Source organism: Venturia canescens, chromosome 8 (genome assembly GCF_019457755.1).
Source record: "Venturia canescens isolate UGA chromosome 8, ASM1945775v1, whole genome shotgun sequence".
Taxonomy (NCBI): Eukaryota; Metazoa; Arthropoda; class Insecta; order Hymenoptera; family Ichneumonidae; genus Venturia; species Venturia canescens.
The window spans coordinates 10,778,031-10,798,624 of NC_057428.1; the positions used below are offsets into that span (position 1 = coordinate 10,778,031).

General features: G+C 41.8%; 1 protein-coding gene across 1 annotated transcript; it reads left to right on the forward strand.

Moving 5' to 3' along the window:
- The first annotated feature begins 597 nt into the window (after positions 1-597).
- LanB1 (laminin subunit beta-1) lies at positions 598-18,885 on the forward strand. The gene is made up of 13 exons (XM_043426114.1): positions 598-1,013; positions 1,681-1,830; positions 3,842-3,889; positions 3,978-4,194; positions 4,326-5,203; positions 5,586-5,765; positions 5,906-6,231; positions 8,095-8,505; positions 8,683-9,325; positions 10,011-10,518; positions 11,566-12,649; positions 16,125-16,514; positions 17,270-18,885. Exons 2-13 carry the CDS (start codon positions 1,767-1,769, stop codon positions 17,849-17,851), a joined length of 5,331 nt encoding a protein of 1,776 aa, XP_043282049.1. The 5' UTR covers positions 598-1,013; positions 1,681-1,766; the 3' UTR covers positions 17,852-18,885.
- Positions 18,886-20,594: the final 1,709 nt, after the last annotated feature.

Here is a 20,594-nt window from a genome sequence, read left to right on the forward strand (position 1 = left end):
CTGGCACTCTCTCACTTTCCATCTCTCTCGTTCCTCTTCCCAAGGTCCCCATAAAACGCGTCTTGGGAGACTCGGAAGAACGTGAAAAGGCAGAGAAAAAGGAATGGACGTTGTGGGAAAAGAGGCTGATTCCCGGAAAACTATACCTGATCCCCCGGTAGGATTCTCCTCCGTTTTATCGAAAGTACGCAAAGCCCGTTTCCCAGGAGCGGGATAAACAAGTCAAAACAAAACTTGGAAAAAGCCCTCAGAGCGATAGGAGCAGCAATTGGTTGAAAGACGAAAAAAATTGAAGAGATTTTTGCTCCTTTTTTTGCCCCATTTCGATGCGATCCCAAGGAAAATATATCCGGAAGTAAAAACAATCAGTGGGAGCACCGAGTCTTCGTTTTTTCCAAGTTTAATTTTCAGGCAGTTGAAAAACCTCGCCGGTCATATTTTTTCCCGAGTGAGTTAAGTGTCTCGCCCGCAGCATTTACAGTCCTGAGAGAGATTTAATCCCTCCTACTGGCAATATACATATATATGTAGGAGCCCCCGGAGTTCCCCGTGTTCCCCGTGACGACGAGCTCGACCGGCAGTGCCGAGAAGCATCGAGGAGCCGAGCAGTGTGTGCCGAGTGCTGCAGCCGCTGTCTGTGAGAGCACGGCACTCTCGTGAGTCTGTATATTGAGGAAAGAGGCGCGTCCGAGTCTCCGTCTTTGCGTTCGTTTCCCAGCGGATTCGTGCGGTGTATTTTTGAAGAAAAATTCGAAAAAAATTTCCTCGTTGAAGCGCAAATTTTTCGTTCGCCGTGCTGAGCCTCGACGTGGGATTTTCGCTCGTTCTTTCGCGCTATTTTTACGAGGATTAATGCCCTCACGATCCTCCAAGTGCGGCCACTTTTACAGTGTTTTTTCCTTCTCGTCGTCGTTGTTTTACTTGTGAATCAATGAAACGGTGGGCCACGATCGGGCACTAAAATCGAGGAAACTTCATCGGAGAGCCGAGGAACTCGGACGTGAGAATCTGAGGTAAAACAACCCACGAGAAATCTCGAATGAGCCATACAGACGCGTAACACTCGTGTACGTGCATGCCTTTCATGTCTATGTATATCATTAGCTCTGTCTCTGTCAGCCTCCTTCCGAGGGTTCGAAGAACGCAGAGGTCCATTTCCTTCTGTCGCTTACGTTTGTGTCTCTCTGTATATACGAGCATACACTGTCGTTCGGAGCATCGATTATTAATTTGTAATCGATTATTATTGACACTGCGATTACATTGGCACGGTTCAACGAAAATGTGAAAAAAAAATAGTTCGATAAGGAATGACGGGAGTGATAAACAAAATTGATTTCAAATTGAAGCTGCTCCGAATGAAAAAAGTGAAAAAAAATTGAGTTCGAGTTCCTGTCGATATTTGATTTCACTGTTTTTCAAAATGTTTTTGACACGATTGCCGAAATTACTTCGTTGAATGGCTTTGCATCGATTTGGTTATTTTTTACCACGCGGATGCTGGGACAGAGATTCGATCTTTTGTTGTGTAACGATTCGGTGGGTCGGAAAAGAGAATTTGGTCGTCGGTGGCCCTGTAACGAGGGGGCAAAATGTTTCATTAATTTGGAGTAGTTTTTATGGTAAAAATCAATGAAAAAAGCTCATTTTTAAAGGGTTTTGGAACGATTCATTTCCCAGATAAATGGCTCCATCGTGTTGAGGGAATCTCGACCAAGTCATAGAGAGGAAACGAAGAAGAAAGGGCAGCGGAATATTGAGTCGAAATGGTCCTTGCTTCTTGTTATCGGGCGGCCCTGACAGCCGCCATTATTATCGTTTTTTTAACAGGTGAGTTACAACTTTCTCTGCGAACGTCCAATGCTCAGAGGGGACTCGATTCGTTGGGTCAAGTTTTAGCGACGATTTGACGAAACGACCGAAAGCACTTTGAATCCATTCGAGTAATTATCGAAACTCGATATTTGATATTATGAAATAATCGTGATGCGACGAACGGTCGTTTGAATAATCGAGCGAAGTGTTTTCGAGGGAAAATTCCAGCTGAACGAAATCGGACCCTGCTAATTCAGGCTTCTTTTCAAACGAATTCGTTATTCCGTAATTCAGCGTTTGCTAATTAAGAAAGAAAAATAATTGGACATCGCGTGGTCTCGAAGAGCCTCAAATAATTCGACAGAATTTCCAGATCTGCCAGCAGCCAAAATCGCCCGACCCAAGGCCCCTTTATCTCCGTTGCCCATTCATTTTTCCTTCGTTTTTCCCACTTTTTCGTGCCAACCAAAAAGCAGCGACATTATAACGAAAAATTGAGAAATCTCGCGCCCTCGCGCATACATGGAAAAAATCGTCTCTCCGCATCCGCGTTCTACCCTCGTGACAAGAAGTGCCTTTATCCACGTCAGATTAGATACCGCGTCGACCCCCTGACCCGCGTCTTCCGTTCTCGAGAGTTTGCCGCTCTCTTTCTCTCCCGCGACGAGTTTATTTCAGTACCGAAAAATCATGTTATGACCCATGTGTCGCTCGCACCAACGCCGTCACGGAGATCAAAAACGTGCTCGGGCCAACGAAAAGCCACGTAACACGTTGAAAACGAGGGGACGAGAAAAAATAGTGAACAAAGTCGAGTCACTCGTTATAATTTTCCAAGATGCCGATAATTCGAGCATTTCCCTCGCTCGCGATTCAGTCAAAATGCTCTCACCGCGTGTGCTTAAAGTCACGTCGTTTCAATCGAAGCTTTTCAAATTAATTGCACGTTCAACAAAATCAACGAAGAAGCGTTCCATTGATCGCGGGCGTCGTGCATATCCGAATGAATGGCTTCTTCAAGAATTATCAAACGAACCACAATCCACCGAGCAATTTCTCAGGACGATAAATTAAGAGCTGGATGAAAAGCCAAATTTAATCGTTTCTCAGTGACCGATTCCGCTGAAAATACTTCGACATGAAATTAACTGATTTCAAGAAAATTGGAACGAAGAGCATCTGAAAGATTCTCAAAAAAAATGACAATCAATTAAACGACAAGAATCGAAAAAAACTCGAATTTGCGATCTCGATGGGACCCTGACGAATCCAATTTTCCATGAATTACAAGTTTCATTAAGAATCAGAAAATATTCGCGTGACCAACGTCGACAAATATTGAAAAATATTTTCCACGACATTTCACTTAAACGATCGAAATTTCGGGAAAAAATTGACGAGCGATTAATGGAAAAACGTGGCAAGATTTACGATTGTTTCTTAAATTAGTCGATTTGACATTTATTCGAAGTTGAATAAGCATTAGGCGAATATTAAATTGTTGGATGCCGATGAAATTAAAACTGCCAGGGCGATTCGTCGTCTATCGAAAAAGACGTGTCTGGCTCACTGGGCACGGAATATAACTCGATTTGCGGTTGACCAACTCGATGAAGCGAGTGCGTGCGGACACGCGTCGAGAGCTTAATTCGTCGTAAATGAGATTATAAGCTTTTTCTCGCTATCTCATATCTCGACTACACTCTCCATACGCGATGAAAGTCAGAAAGATTCTCGTACAAAATGCTCGCAAACATCCGCCTCGTTTACAGACCTCCGCAATATTATGATAGCCATAAACATTTTTAAAAAATTTTTCTCTCGAACGTGAAAGGCTCTTCGATGCACATAAATTTTCTTCATTATCGAAGATGCTCAGAGCCATTTGGACGTTGAAATGTTCGTTTCTGAGAAAGCCGATTGAGGTTGCTTCGATCTTTGGCGACTGTTCGCCTCATCAACGCTCGTCTTTGTTCCACTTTCGTCGTTGTTCTTATAAATTTTAATGATTTATCTTGAATCACAGATTTTGGAGATGCACAATACGGAAGAGACCCGCGAATCGCGCCGAAAGGTACGCCAATTAAGTTTCTTTAGTGGTCGCGAAGACGAGAAAGCTTCCCTCAGAAATCGCTTCTAATTTAGTAATTATTTTCTAACAGCGAAAAGAAGACACCCCTGTGAGCAAGGATCTTGTTATCCGGCAACGGGGGATTTGCTCATAGGCCGGAAGCACCATTTGACCGCCTCCTCGACGTGTGGTCTCCACGGGCCTGAAAGATATTGCATCGTTTCCCATTTGAGGGAGAGGAAGAAATGTTTCTTCTGCGATGCTTCGTCGCCGAAGCAGCAGCACAACATCACGAACATCGTGAGCGGGTGAGTTTAACTTTCAGGGAAATTGATCACTCATCGATTTTTCGTTGAACGCGCGATCGGTGAAAATCGATTCGCGGCTCGATCGGAGTTCGGTAGTGACGCGGCGCAATTATTTCCCTCGCGGATTCCAGGTCGGGCAGGAACTCTTGGTGGCAGGCGGAGAACGGGGTGGAAAACGTGTACATCCAGCTGGACCTCGAGGCCGAATTCCACTTCACCCACTTGATAATCCGCTTCCAGACGTTCAGACCGGCGGCGATGCTGATCGAGAGGTCCCACGATTTCGGAAAAAGCTGGCAAGTCTATCGTTACTTTGCTCACGACTGCGAACAATCGTTCCCGGGCGTGCCGACCTTCGGGTCGAAAAAGCTGACGGACGTTGTTTGCGATTCCCACTACTCGAACGTCGCGCCTTCCGAAGGCGGTGAAACCATTTTCCGCGTTTTGCCTCCGAACTTGCAATCCGTCATCGACAATCCGTACTCGAAGGAAGTGCAGAATCTCATGAAAATGACGAACCTCCGCATCAACTTCACCAAACTGCACACCCTCGGCGACGACCTCTTGGACGATCGACCCGAAATTCGAGAGAAATATTACTACGCCGTCAAGGACATGGTCATCCGCGGATCCTGCTCTTGCTACGGCCACGCGTCCGCCTGCCTCGCACTTCCGGGCGTACAGAACGAGGAAGAAATGGTTCACGGACGCTGCGAGTGTACCCACAACACGAAGGGTCTCAACTGCGAAAACTGCCAAGACATGTTCAACGACGGCCCGTGGAAACCCGCCGTCGGCAAACAAACCAACGCCTGCAGACCCTGCAACTGCAACGACCACGCAACCTCTTGCCACTTCGACGAAGCTGTCTACGAAAAATCGGGACGCGTTTCCGGCGGCGTCTGCGACGATTGCCAACACAACACCAGAGGCCGAAACTGCGAACAGTGCAAACCCTTTTTCTATCATGACGTTCGGAGAAATATCACCGATCAGGATGCCTGTCAACGTAAGAATTTTTCTCTTTACTCCAGCGACAGAATTCACGACGCGCGAATTAGTCAATTCGGGAATCGTCGACGAATCGGTCGACTTGAAAAAAAAACGCTTTTTACCTAACGCGAACAACGCAGGAAACGAGTCTTCCCATTCTCTGGATAAACTCCTGCACAATTTGAATCCAATTTTAAATTTTTTTGAGACAAAAATATCGGATTCGGGAAAGCGCTCGTTGGCTCACTCGAACAAGTATCGATTCTCCGTTCTGCGGCTTGAAAAAAGTTGTACAAACCACCCAATTATATTATTTTTGAAGAACCCTTTTTGAAAAAATCCAATAAAATGCTGATTTCGAAATGATTTCTCTACGAATTCGAACCTCTTTTGTTCAGCGTGCGACTGTGATCCCGGTGGTTCGTTGGACGACGGAATTTGCGATTCGAGGACGGACGTGCTGAGTGGCGAGGTGTCTGGTCGTTGCCATTGCAAAACGAACGTCGAGGGACGTCGTTGCGACGTGTGCAAAAATGGATTCTGGAATTTCGACGCCAACAATCCAGACGGTTGCGAAGGTGCGAAAAAACATTCTGCGAGCTCTGAATACTCGCAAGCACAATTTGCTCCCGTTCAAATCCACGATTCCGAAGGGAAAAGTGCAAAAATGTAAAATGAAGCGTCCCTTGATCCAATTCAAAATTTATTTTCCTCGCAGCTTGCACTTGCAACCCTCTCGGGACCATCGACAATCAAGGCTGCAACATGGTCACGGGCGAATGTACCTGCAAACGTTACGTCACGGCCCGTGACTGTAATCAGTGTTTGCCGCAATATTGGGGACTGAGCGACGATCACGACGGTTGCAAGCCTTGCGACTGCGACCCGGGTGGCTCCTACGATGCTACTTGTGACGTTGTAACTGGACAGTGCCGTTGTCGACCCCACGTCACCGGCAGAAACTGCAACCAACCTGAGCAGAGTTACTACACAGGAGCTTTGGATTTCCTGATTTATGAGGGCGAACTTTCGAGAGGCAGTGACGTAAGTTTTTTTCGGTTCGGAAAAAACCTCACCGATACACCGCGAACAAGAATTTTTCACTCCAAAAGCGAGGAAATGAAGCAAAGGAAGACCAAGTTTCAAATACAATTTAACTTGAGGCACCTTCAATTCATTTCGACGAATGAGAACCTTGCAACTGGGTCGAAATCGAATCCCGAACTGCTCTCTAGTCCAAAGGGATTCTCTAGTCGATCAAAAAGTTCAATCATTTTTACAATACACTATTTGCTTAGTTTTTCGACAAAAAAATACGAAATTATTGGAGAAAAATTGATTCTGAAAAAGTGCTTGGAACGGAGTTAGAGTGGAGATGAAAAGTTTTTTACTCAACGGGGTCACCCCGTGTGGCAGCCCAACTTTTTGGGGTTCTTCGCGATTTTTTTGTGGCGAGAAAAAAACAGATTTTTGAAGTTTTAAGGGTTGGTTTATTGGTATTTCAACTCTATGATAGAATTTTTGAACTCTCGTTTCTCGCGCAAATTCGGTGTTTCCATGGTCTCCACGATTTCGAGGAATTGCTTCATCGTTTATCGCTGAGATCAAAAAACCGAAGAGTGTCTCGGTTTGTGAGGCAGTGGCTTGAACTAAAATCGTAAAGAAATATTCAAAATTGAAGGATTTTTGCACTTTCGAACACAAAATTTGAAATTTCAAAAATGTTTCATAACGCAAAAATAGCTCAATTTTGAATATTTCTGTATAATTTTAGTTCAAGTGATAGCCACTGCGTTGCATATCGAGACGCTCTTTGGTTTATCGATCTCGGATCAACCAATCCTCCAGAGTCGCGGAGACCATGGAGAAAAATTGGGTTCCTATGGAGTAGTTTTACACCGATTCTACCCGAGATACCAGAGTTCAAAAATCCTTTCATAGAGCTGAAATACCAATAATTAAATAAACCCTTAAATTTCAAAAGTCTAGACACAAAAAAATCTCGAAAAAACTCCAATAAATCGGGCTGCCACACGGCAGCCTTAAAAAACAAAGTTTTCTTAGATTAAGGTATTACTGGATGGATAGCCCGCAGCCAATAAATTGTACCTGATCGGAATTTCCGTACTTCGTGATGCAATAAAAATCTGAAAAAATTCAGCAACATTTGGAAAGTTATGAACTACAATTATCAATAATAATATTGCCCAAAAGTTATTAATAAATTATTTAAATGAATAATTTTTTAACAATTTTACAGTAAACCCTTATTTTTTTTTTACGAATCGAATGTGCGCATTTTTCTGAATGCTCATGATTTTTTTCCGAATTTTCGTGGATTTTTGAAATTCCCTTTTTTAAATTTTTTAAGTGTCTCTATTTGTACATTTTTGATCCAGTAACCTTGAGACTTTTCAAAACTGATGGTAAATATGTCTTCTAACATATCCAAAATTCAAATTTTTCAAAAATCCAAAAGAAATTTCAAAAATCCACGAAAATTCTGAAAAATTTCATGAGCATTCGGAAAAATACACACATTTGATTCGTAAAAAAAAACAATAGGTCACCACAAAATTATTGAATAATTAATTGTTTAAATAATTCGTTATTAACTTTTGGGCAATATTATTATTGATATAATTGTTGTTCATAGCTTTCCAAATGTTGTTGAATTTTTTCAGATTTTTATTGCATCACGAAGTACGGAAATTCCAATCAAATATAATTTTTGGTCGAGCTATCCATCCAGTTTTATACCGTAAACTGCAAAGATTTCCGAAATGATGTAAAAAAATCGATTTTTCTCTTTAGTCCCATAATCGTTGATTGGAAATTGTTTTTTTTCTGACGTAACAATATGTTCTTGTTGAGAACTGACTGAAAGACGATTTTTTCGGGTTACAGAATTGTCAGGTCGTGATAAGGGAGCCTTACAGAGATGGCAGAGACAACACGTGGACGGGAACGGGTTTCATGAAAGCTTCGGAAGGTGCAACGATGAATTTCACCATAAATGACATCCGAAGATCGATGTGGTACGACGTCGTCTTGCGTTACGAAACTTTGCATCCTGGTATCTGGCAAGACGTTGAAATAATTGTTGAGCGAGACGGTCCCGTCGAGCCGGAGGGTCCGTGCGCCGACTGGCATCCCGAAAACGATCGGCTGTGGGTGCAGTTGCCTCACACGGCTCGCAGTGCCGTTGCTGATCCAGCGATCTGCCTCGAAGCTGGCAAGGTTTACAAGGTTTTCATTCAGTTCCGGAAATTCGACAGCCAAGTCGACACTCCGACGGCGTCGATACTCGTCGATTCGGTGAGTTAAATAAAAATCAAGGGAGAAGATTCGTTGTGAGAAAATGTCGAAAGCAAACGCGCTTTCGTTTGCTCGAAATACGTTTTTTCTCGGCGTGTGATTTCGAACAGAATTTCAAGCCCCTCGTCTCACCTTCGAGAAGTCGAAAATCAAAGACTCGCGGGCACTTTATTCCAGATCGTTTTAAGGCCGAGGATCGAAGCGATTCCATTCTTCAGCGGTTCTGGCCCCGGTGAAATGCGTCGCAAGGAGTACGACAGGAACCGTTGTAACGAGATATTCAACGACGTTGCTCGCTACAGCTCCCGGGAGGCGGAAATCTGCGAAAAGTACAGAAACAGCATCGGTTACTACGTTTTCGACGGCGCCCATTCCTGCGAGTGCAACCGAACCGGTTCGCACAGTCTCCTCTGCGAGAACTACGGCGGCCTGTGCCCGTGTAAAACGAACGTTGTTGGCAGGCGCTGCGATCACTGTGCGCCAGGAACTTACGGGTTCGGTCCGGAGGGCTGCGTCGCCTGCGACTGCAACGCGGTCGGGGCTCTGGACAATTTCTGCGACGTTGAAACCGGACGCTGCAAATGTCGACCGAACACTTACGGCCGCAGTTGCGGCGAGTGCAACCCCGGGTTCTGGAACTTCCCACACTGCAAACGCTGCGAATGCAACGGACACGCCGAGTCGTGCGACTCCAAAACTGGCGCTTGCATCAACTGCCGCGATTACACTACCGGCCACAACTGCGATCGATGCGTCGAAACGTTCTACGGCGATCCACGAATCGGAGTCGACATTCCGTGCAGAGCCTGCCCGTGTCCAGGTCTCATTTTACGATTTACTAATTCTACGGCCAAATCAATCAGGACGAAATATTTTTGAAGCATCTCAAAGAATCCTGTGACCCAAAATCTTCGAACGAACGTGCATGCGTTGAAGCAAATTCGTAATTTCCTTTTTCCTTTTTGTTTGCTTCACGATCGATTCAATTATATGGACGTACGAAACGGATGGGAGGGAACGATTTTTTTGCGCTGCGAAAATTTAAAAAATTATGGCTTATTTTTTGGCTCTCCGGTATATCGAGAACTATCTTCGAGGCAGCCAATTTTGGAGACGCTCAAACAAAATATATTTACGGATAAACGTATTATCTAACTGGAATTAAATTTGCAGTAAATGGGAAGTTTAAATTTGGAATTTTATTCCTGAGAATATTTGAAATCAATGATATTCGGGCACCAAATCACTTTTTATATTCGCTCCTTAAAATTGTTTCGAAAAAGCTCTTTTCCGTCGTCAGAATATCGTTTTTTTTTCGCTTCACCGTTTCATTTAATTCTACAAAATCTTTTTAATGCTTTTTTTTGTGAATACTTCAAATTCACGAGCATCTTCGAAGTTCTAATCGTCAAAAATATTATTATTTTCCTGGAAGGCTGTGATTTAAATGTTTGCCGTAATTTTGAATTCCCGTGGAAAAAATTGAAGTTTATTTTCTGTCAAAGGCACCAGGGATTCGGGACATTCGTACGCGGACAGTTGCAGCCTCGATTCTGTGACGCACGACGTAATTTGCGAATGCTACGAAGGTTACTCGGGGCCTCGATGTGAAACCTGCGCCGAGAATTACTTCGGCAATCCGGAGGAGTCGGACGGCGGCTGTTCGCCTTGTAATTGCAGCAACAACACGGATCTCGCGAGGCCTGGAAATTGCGACCCCAGCACGGGAAGGTGCCTCCAGTGTCTCTACGACAGCGACGGGCCCAATTGCCAGTATTGCAAACCAGGCTTTTACGGTAACGCTCTGGAAAAGGATTGCCATGATTGCATGTGCGACGTTTTGGGAACCGACGCCAGCGCTGGGCCCTGCAACCACCGCAACGGGCAGTGTCCCTGCCTCCCTCACGTCGTGGGCAAGCTCTGCGACGCTTGTGAAGAAAATCACTGGAGAATCGCGAGCGGACAGGGCTGCGATCCCTGCGAGTGCGACCCGGTCGGAAGCATATCAGACACGTAAGTATTCACGATTTTGATATTTTACGTAGACCGATTTTGAAGGTGTGTGCAAAAGTCCAATTTCTGAGAGCTCCGCCCTCATTTTTTTCGCCCTGAAACGAACTTTGGCACGCATCACTCAGGAATTGTGAATCTAAAGTTTTGGAACGTGCGTCAAAGCAGCTTCGCCTTTTTTCACATTTTTTTCCTGTCACGTTACGATGTCGTCGCAGCACAAAACTGCACGTCTCCGTACCTTAAATATTGAATTCCATTAACGAAAGTTTGACATCCAGACTCAAAAATCCAATTTATCTTGGAATCATGAAACTCGTTTTTTTGAAGATCTCAAAATTTCTATTTGTAAGTTGCCTGCGTGACCGAGTGAATAAAAACGGAGCTCGACAAGATCAAGTACTCGAGTCACTGAAGACCCAATTGAAAATTTCTTTGCATGGTTCTCGTAAAGACGTACGAGAGAGAGAGAGAGAAACTCCTCGAGATTCTGCAGTCATAAACTGGGGACTCTTCCCCAGATTGCAAAATTCAAATGAATTCCTTTGACTGAAAAACAAGTGTTTAGTTAATCAAAAAAATATAAACGAATAGTCAAAATCATTGGTTTCTCACAAATAAGTCACCGAATTTAAAATCTTAAATGAACGAATAATCAATTCTTTTCAACTAAAGGTCAAAAATAAAAAAATAAAAATATAAACAAATAACCAAAATTATTGGTTTTTTACAAATAAATCACTGAATTTAAAATTTCAAATGAACAAACAAGTCATTCTTTTCAACTAAACATCAGAAATAAAAAAAAAAAATATAAAAAAATAACCGAAATTGTTGGTTTTTCACAAATAAACCGGTGAATTTAAAATCTTGAATGAATGAATAATGAATTCTTTACGACTAAACATGAAAGAGAAAAAAAAACATTTGATTAAAAAATATGATCGTGATTAAGATCAAAGATAATCCGCCACTGAAATCTTTCGTTCTTACGAATGATTCGTTGATGATTTGAGAATGATGAGTACATTGAATTGGCCGTAATCGCAGGTGCAATCCGTTCGATGGGACCTGCGAGTGTCGATCCGGTTTCGGTGGGCGTCGTTGCAACGAGTGCCAAGCGAATTACTATGGAAATCCGAACTTGGAGTGTTTGCCTTGTCTTTGCGACGAGATTGGTTCGGCGAGTCAGCAATGTGACCGTGTGACGGGTTCCTGCGTGTGCCACAAAGGCATCGGAGGTGAGAAGTGCGACCGGTGCGACCGTGGCTACATCGGGGACGCGCCGTCTTGCAGTCCTTGCGGCGAGTGTTTCGACAATTGGGACTTGATTCTTGACGGTTTGAGGAACAAGACGAATCTCGTGATCGAGGAAGCCTCCAGAATTCAAAAAGTCGGTACGACCGGAGTTTACAGTCAGCAGTTTGACGAGATGATCGATAATTTGGACCAGGTTCGAGGCCTGATTACGAGCACATCGGTCCGGAGTCAAGATCTCGACGTGCTCAACGATTTGGCCGAGAATCTCGCGAGCAACATCACCGAATCGGAAAAAACTTTGAAGAATGTTCAGAACGAATTGGAGCTGGTCAGCAACCGGGTCAATCTCGACGACGTTTCTCTTAAGGGGTTGAAAAACCGTACGAATAACCTCCACCAGGGCGCGGCACTGTTGAGCGAGGACGCGATGAGGCTCCAAGAAGCAAACGTCCAAGGAGCACTCAACGTCACTCAACAAATGGCGGAGCAATCGAAACAAGCTGAGAAAATGGCCAACGAAACGACCAACGTCCTCGGCGACGCCGAAAGGTACAGAAAACACACCGAAACATTCCTAGCCAAGAACAGCGCCGCCGTCAACGACGCGCAAGAACGCAGCATCGAGTCTCTCCAGAAACTGGACAGGAAACTCAAGGAATTCGATGACGAAATGCCCAACCTCAATCTCGGCATGTGCGGCGACAACGTTACCGATTGCAGCAACGTCTGCGGAGGCGCCGGCTGCGGATCATGCGGCGGACTTTCCTGCGACGCCGGCGCCATCACCAAAGCCAATCAAGCCCTTGACGTCGCCAAAAAACAAGCCGCCAAAATCAAATTGCACAGGGACGAAGCTGAACAACTTTTGCGAAATGTGAGTCACTCGTTTATTCGGCAGAATAACAAACAACCCTTCTCTTTACGGCTCTACTCAAAAACAACGCTACTCCAAACAGCCCTACTCTCAATTTTGCAAAATCTATATAATTCAATATGTCTCCTATTTTGTCATTAATAATCCGCGTTATGCGCCTAGGCATGTTAAAGACCAGAAACGCCATTCATGCATAAAATAAAAATCTTTAGAGTGGAAGTATTGTCGAGTAGATTTATAAGAGTCGAGCTATGTTGCAGCGAGTCGACAATTCTGCTCTCAGTAAATGTATTCAACAACAGTTCTCCTTTAAATACATGTTTGAAGAGCGGAGTTGTTATCGTTTAGAACTGTGACGAGTTTAGTCATAAATAGCTGCTAGTTAACAACTCTAACGGTAGTCATTCTCGATAACAACTCCGCTCCTTAAGGAGGGTGGATCACGAAATCAAAATAATCAAAATTTGATAAAATTGGGTGATAACATTCTTTGGAATCGAGTATACAGATACAATTTTTTTCAATTTTCTTTACCACATCGTTATCGAATAATTGAGCATTAACCCTAGAACGCATGACTGGGGTGTGAGCTCACCCCACGCGAACTTCAAACTACGCTCCCGTCCTAACAAGCGACATTATCGACTGATTATCGACGGATTTTTTTATATATAAATTCAATTGAAATTAGTTTTATCGTACATCATTCTTTTCGTTATAAAAAAACGAAGAAAATGGTGTAGGATAAAGTCAGTTTAGAATCGTAGGACCGGATTTATAAGCAGAAAAAGAGTGGGGTGCGTTCAAACCCCGGTCATGAGGTTGAGGGTATGAAAAAAGGCACATGAGGTGTAGGGTTAAATCGAAGTTCTTATGGGCGAGATGTATAACTGTACATGTGTAAACTCTATGCTTATACACGTGAGCTTCAATGTTCAATTACTCGAGAGCTTGTGTGGTAGAAAAATCTAAAAATATTTATATTGTCTTATGTATTTTTGAAGAATACATTTACCAAATTTGATGATCCTCTATGAATTCACCACGTAGATTTTCCTTTGAACTCATTCCTTCAGAAATAATGAATGAAAAAGTTTTTTCACTCAATGAACAATTAGCTGCAACAGTGAAACGATCAAGTTAAAAAAACAACTACATGGTGGATTGACAGAGGACCGGTTGACGAACAAAATTAGACTTGTTGCAATAAAATCGATGAAAAAACGCAGATAATTCTTTGAAAAATACCAGTGAAAATGTGTCAGCGGGGAAATTTGCATTTATCAGTTGATGGTTTTGCAAAACTAGCGTTTTTAATATTTTTACATCTTAATAAGATATGCTGTAATACAAATCCACTAACAATATATTTTATCGGTACGTCAAACTTGGTCTAAAAGCGTTTTGAAAATTTAGCACTCATTTGACTAGCATGGCGTACAGGAGTTACCTTAAAAACAGTCGTTAAGAGACTTTGAAATTTCACAGAGATTAAGTTTTAAGCTTGGATTATAATATAGAAAAAAATTAGAGTGCCATCTGAAATGGAGCTTAATACTTATACATCGTTAAGGAAGTTGAGGCTGTACAGTCATTTTTTTTACCCAAAAGTGATGACCTGTACCTTTCAAAAGTTAGGCCAGTTTACAGTTTGGCAATGTTGCATACACTTTAAAGAAAAGTTGGGGAAAAAATGACGAAAAACTGGTGAAAGCTCAGTCGAAAACACGAACAGTGACGATCCTAGCCTCAAAAAACTGCACGGAAAACAGATTATTATTAATATAATCTCAGTAAATCTCCTAATAAATCTGAAAATAATTGACATTATTCGGCAAGCCTTGCTCATGTTGCCCAAAAAATTTCATATTTTTAGCATCATTTTTAAGGAGGCTCGGTCGCGAATGCCTGCGCAACAGAAAAAAATAATTTTTTAATATCTCATAGTTAGATTATCAATAATGACATGTGCAAAATTTCAGATGGGGTCATCGACCATTTAAGAACGAAAAAAATAGTGAAAGTTAGGATTTTTAACACGGGTCTTATGGAAGAGTCACTCTCAAAACGCGTGTCCTAAGGGATATATATGCACTTACGCAACAGAAATAAACAAAAAAATAGAGTATTGTTCTCCAAATAGCAAGGATTCAGAATATATCAAAAAAGTTTGGAGTTATCGACCTATCTAAAAAGATATTGACTGTTAAAATGTCTACAAACTCGATGTTCTGGGACGTTTCGTGACGGTGAGACGATTCCGCAACGTCGCAGAAATCAGATGTTCAGCACAGCGCTGAAGCGCATGCGCGATATTTGAAGCATCGACTGTCTAACCTGGAATTTGTGAAAAACACACGCACGTCCGGGCGTGTGTATACGCGTACATAGAGGTTAAAAAACGAATTAATTGTATAAAAACGTCAAGTTTTAACGATTAACACACAATTTATATACTTATTTTTCAACAATAATAAATAATGTTATATATCACAGGTAATGAGACCGAAAAAAAATCGTAATAGATCGTTGAGTATTTCTGTATGAATCAAGTCATTTTCAGCTGTTGAATTATTTTCTCTATATTTCGACATTGCCACTTTTTTGTGAGCAGGATCGTAACGTCAAACTGTACCTTTTTTCTGTTCTTTTTTGATTGATGTGTGACTGATTATTTCTGTTTTAAATGATTAATAATCGTTTTATAATGCATTGTGGTAATGCAAATATGCGCATTTAAAAAAAAAACGGGGTGCCCCGTTCATGCACCCACAGAACCCGGCCCTACGCGACCGAGCTTCCTTAACGGAGATATCACCGAATGTGTCTTGACTTCCATAAGATTACATGTTATTTGGCCGAAATTGTTATTGATTTTTCTCAGCAACGACGCTCCTAAACTGTCTGAAAATTTAACTGATTTTTTTTTACACTTCACTTTATAAGATGCAATCGGTTTAAAAGCGGTGACATCATTTTCATTCTAATGCCTCAACTTCCTTAAAAGAGACATCAAGAATAGAAGTTGGAAAAATGGGAGAAGCAGAAGCCTTTCCCATATAATCGCGACTCCTCAGAGGTTTGGAATCATTCCGAATGCCCGAGTTAGCGCCACCGAAAAATACGATCATGCGAAAGGAACACCTTAATCCATGATGATTTCAGAACATTTCTCATCATGAGTAGAGATATTGAAGATCTTGGATTATGCATGAGTAGACGTAGAGTTGTTATGAATTTCTGAGTAAAGATTTTAGAAGCAGAGTTGTTATCGAGTAGATGCGTAAAGAGGATGATTGTTGTTCCGTCGTTTCTTCGAATAAACCTCAATTAACAAAATTCTGACACTCTTCAATCGATTTCGATGAAAAAATGTATTTTTTTTTCTCAATTCACTAAAGAAAAAATCTGACGAAAGTATAAATAAAAACTGCTCCAATTGAAAACTTTGGAAAACTCTTTTCCGGCTTTTCAGATGTTGGACATTAAACAAGACGCGACAGCCGCTCGTGGGAACGCTCAGGACGCGTTCAACGCAGCTTGGGACGCGAGAAATCGCTCCGACGCCGTAGCCAAATCGGTGACCGAAGCTACCGAAAGAATTTGGAGCATGCTCAACGAGGATCAACCGACTCCGGTAATGGTGCGCGATCTCGCTGAAGAAGTTTTGAGCAAAAACATCCACCTCCAACCCGACGAGATAAAGAAACTCGCTGACAAGATCAAGGACATCGTCGGATCTCTAACCGATTCCGACAGAATTCTCGCCGACACGGCCAACGACAGGAAAAATGCTCATGACCTTGAAGTTCGTGCGAAGAGGGCCAAAGAAGCAGCCCTGGAAAAGCAGACGCAGGCAGGAAAGGTAATGAGCAAGAGCTTTTGATGGTCCATTCTCATCTCCTTTCTCCACTAAAAAGATTTTCTCGATTGCACTAGATTTTTTCAAATTTGTATTACAAAAAATGTTTTTTGGTCAATCCATTAAAAATGGCGGAAAAACAAAAGGGCGAAAAAAACGTGATTTTCGTGATTTTTTTTTTCGACAAGAAAATAAATGTTTATTGAAAAACTCTGAACGATATTCATTAGTAAATATATATGTGCACTTGTACAATTTTTTTCATGAAAAAATTTATCAAAATGGCCCAACTCCAGGTGTATTCTGCGGTGGACACGAAGCTAAAAACTATTAATCCGATCCATACCAAATTTATACCACTTATTTATTATAATAGTAGCTTGGACCTGGACGCAGGTTTTGTAAAAGTGTTGATTTTAAAAAAATACCGACAATTTTAACAAAAAACTCATTTTTCGGTTTTTTTGTTACATTTTTTTTTCCAACAAATAAATTTGGTATGGATCGGATAAACAGTGTTTTAGTAATCGTCTCCATCGCAAGGGCGATCGGTGGAAATGTCCATAGCTACGAATTTAGTGCTCCGATCTTAACGAAATTTGGTGAGAATATTCTTCAGGCATCGTACTTTTGTAGTGATAAAAAAAAATTTCGATTTTTCCGGCCATCACAAGTGCAGAGCCTTAAGAGCAAGCTGAATTCTGAATTTATTTCGAGTACTTTTGACAGCACTCACAACTAATTTCCGTGGTTCGCAGGTCGTCGAATTATTGGCCGATACTCAAGAGGCGCAGGGCAAAGCCGAATCGGCGATCGACCAGGCCGAGCACGACATCGCTCTGTCGGAGAAAGATTTGAAAGACATCAACGAGGTGACGAAGGAAGCGGGAAAGAAGGCCGCGAACACGACGGCCTCGGTGGATGCTTTGGAAGCCCTTTTGACCCAACTTCAGGGACAATCGGTGAGAAACGATTTCGTTCTAAAGGACGAGATCCGAAACGAGTTATTGAAAGTCGCCAACAACGCGACGATCGTTAAGAACAAAAGTGATCGTTTGGGCAGCGAGTACAAGCGAGCCGGAGATTCGTTGAACTATCGAGTGACCAAGAGCAAAGACGATATTCAAAGAGCGAAACAATTGTTGCAACGAGCATCCGAGCTGACCGCCGACACATCGACCAAATTTAAGGACCTCGACGGTATGGAAAGCGTTTATCGAGACAACGACAGACTGCTGGGCGATCTCATGGGCGAAGTCGACGCTCTGACGGCCCAGATGGAACGCCATCTCGCTGAGATCGAGCGGAAATCCCAGTTCTCTCGTCACTGCCAGGTCTGATGGGCGAGCCAGTTCATTTTTTACGAAACAACCTTTTTCACAGAGGAATACATCGCAGCACAATTCGAGCTTTTTACTATTCGAACGTCGAATTTTTCGTGCCTGCGACTAATTTCAATGCTACGGAGAGGCTCCTCTGAATATTAGATGAAAAAAAGGAGCGTATAACAATTAGGAAAAAGAAAACTACTGAATAAACGTGCCATAATTCGGACCGAGTAGTCCAGAAGCCTCGTGAACCCTCGACATTTTTTTACCACCCATTCGAACGGACCTCGACTCTCTTCAGCAGTGAAAAACATTTTGAGGGCTGCGAAGAAGCTATTTTCATTCTTTTTCTCCCTCACTCCGATCGGTTTTATTGAAATTTCAAAAAATTATAAAATTTTGTGAGCCACTGCAACGAAGTTGCAAGCCTCCGATAAACCTCAAACTCACCATTCGCCTTTAATTATTTTACAATTAATCTCACCATACGAATTAGAATGTCGAGTTCGAGGGAGTCGCTCTACTTTTTCGCTCCAGCGAACGAAAACCTTCAACTTTTCTTTCCAAAAAAATAATGCGTCTCATTTTATTTTCAAGAGGCTAAGATACTTAAATTTTATAAATACGAAGCCTCAATTAAACTTGGAAATAGCGAGCAAGTTATTGAGTTTGAAAAATAATGAAAGTTCTTGAGATTATTACGAAGCACACGTACACCCAAGTCTGTAAATAAAAACAGTTCACAAAAATCTGTGTCGGATACAAATTATTTTGGAATCGAGCATTCAACGTAGAGGGATCAATTGATTTGAGCTTAAACTGAAAATAAAGTTTTACAAAAATAAAGGTAAATAAGGAAACGAAAAGAGGACCAAATTCAAAGGACACAGTCTTCATTATGCATTACCCAGTACTGTAGTAATAAATAGTGTATTTCTCGAGAGAAGGAGAAAAAGCAACGAAAAAAGGAGACAAAATTTATATATTAAACGTAGGAATATGTAACGATAAGAAAAATGCAATAATTTTAATACGCTTCAACCAAACCTTCTTTTTATCGTGAATAATTTCATACCACTTTGTTACGATTTATACGAGCCAAGATTTATATATTATAATAAAATATGTTATAGAGTGAAAAAAAAACGTAATAAAACATCGATAAAAGGAAAACAAAGGATTTTAATGTCGCAAGAAAAATCACTGTGGCACCATTTTTTTTTTTTTTCGTTTCGTATCGTCTGGTGCATTGCGGTTTGCAGCGAGATAATGCGACTAGAAATACACAGGAAGCGAGATAGCCCCGAGGACGATAAGACTTTCATTCAAACCATACTCTCGTAAGTAAAGCGATGCATCATTTTTACTTCTTATGCTGAGATCGAAACTGTGTCATCTCAAAGTACGTACACGTTTCGAATGAAAGAGCATTATTTTCAACAAGTTTGTTGCAAGTATTTCTGAGGACCAAACCTTCGTCACCGGACCCAACTTCACTCAAGCACGTTTTCCTGTTGGAAAAATCTACAAAAATTATATTGAGGTTTTCAAAACCTAAGATATATGCGCGGACTCTTTCCAGAGTATTTTTGCCTCTTAGAATATTTTGAATAGAGAGAAATCTGCTTCTTTCTACAAAAAAATGCGTGAGACAGACATTTTGAGTTCTCTAATTCGACATTGAACCTCGAAAACTCTCAATTCTTAGGGATCGTGAAATTTGGTATTGAAAAGTGAATTTTACTACTGACTACGTATGCTCAAAATAAATACTCACAAAGAATGGTGAAATTACAAAAAAAAGTCAAATTTTCATTTCATTCTGTGGACATCACACTGGTGCAAATTTGCACCCACGAAAATTTCAACAACTTCAAAATTCCTTTTTTTCTAAAATAAAAATAAATGAAAATAAAAGTTTAATTTGAACTTTTTTAATGATTGTACTCGATCGCTAAGGAATCGTTACCCCTAAAAAGTCTCGTTGTAAGGTTAATTCCATGCATTAATCGATGCGAAATAAAAAGTTTTGAAAAGTCCAAGTGCACATTTGCACCAGTCTGGTGAGTGTGTGACCTCGTTGGAAGGTTCATTTGAGTTATCCACAGAATTGAATGCAAGATTGGCAAGCACCTGAATTGCGCAATTTTCTCGAACAAAACTCTCATTTTGGTCATTAATTTGTTGGCCGATGTTTTTTTCGGCGCTAATACTTTTGCCCTTTTCCTTTTTCCCTTTTCTTGAAAAAGAAAAGCGACGAAGTTTATTCACGTGCATTCGTCCCAGGCAAAGAACGACCCTTGGATCGTCCTTTTTTCTCGTCCATGATAATGCGTGTTTACAGCCGTAAATGAATAATCGTTTACGGATTTGTGAATGACGGGCTCTGTTGAGTCCGAATGAGCGCTCCGGCCGAACGCATACACGTACGAATGTGAAGTTTGCATAGCGATGAATACGTACAATGCGCTCATTCAAGCTCCTCTCGGAGGCTCTCGCATGTCTGGATCGTTCACCGTCAGACGGAACAATAGAATAAACGACTAGATTCCACTCTAGAGACGGCATTGGAAAACATTTTTACATCTTCACATACGAATTCATTTTAGACTACAAAACGGAATAAAAAGCTCTAGAATTTCCCATCAATTTCTGTCACTCTTTCCAATTGTAGTCACGATAAGTTTGTCTTGGAAAACCATCAGCAACGAGAGATCGACGAGTTCCCAACGATCGTTAGCGCGCCGTTCGAAAG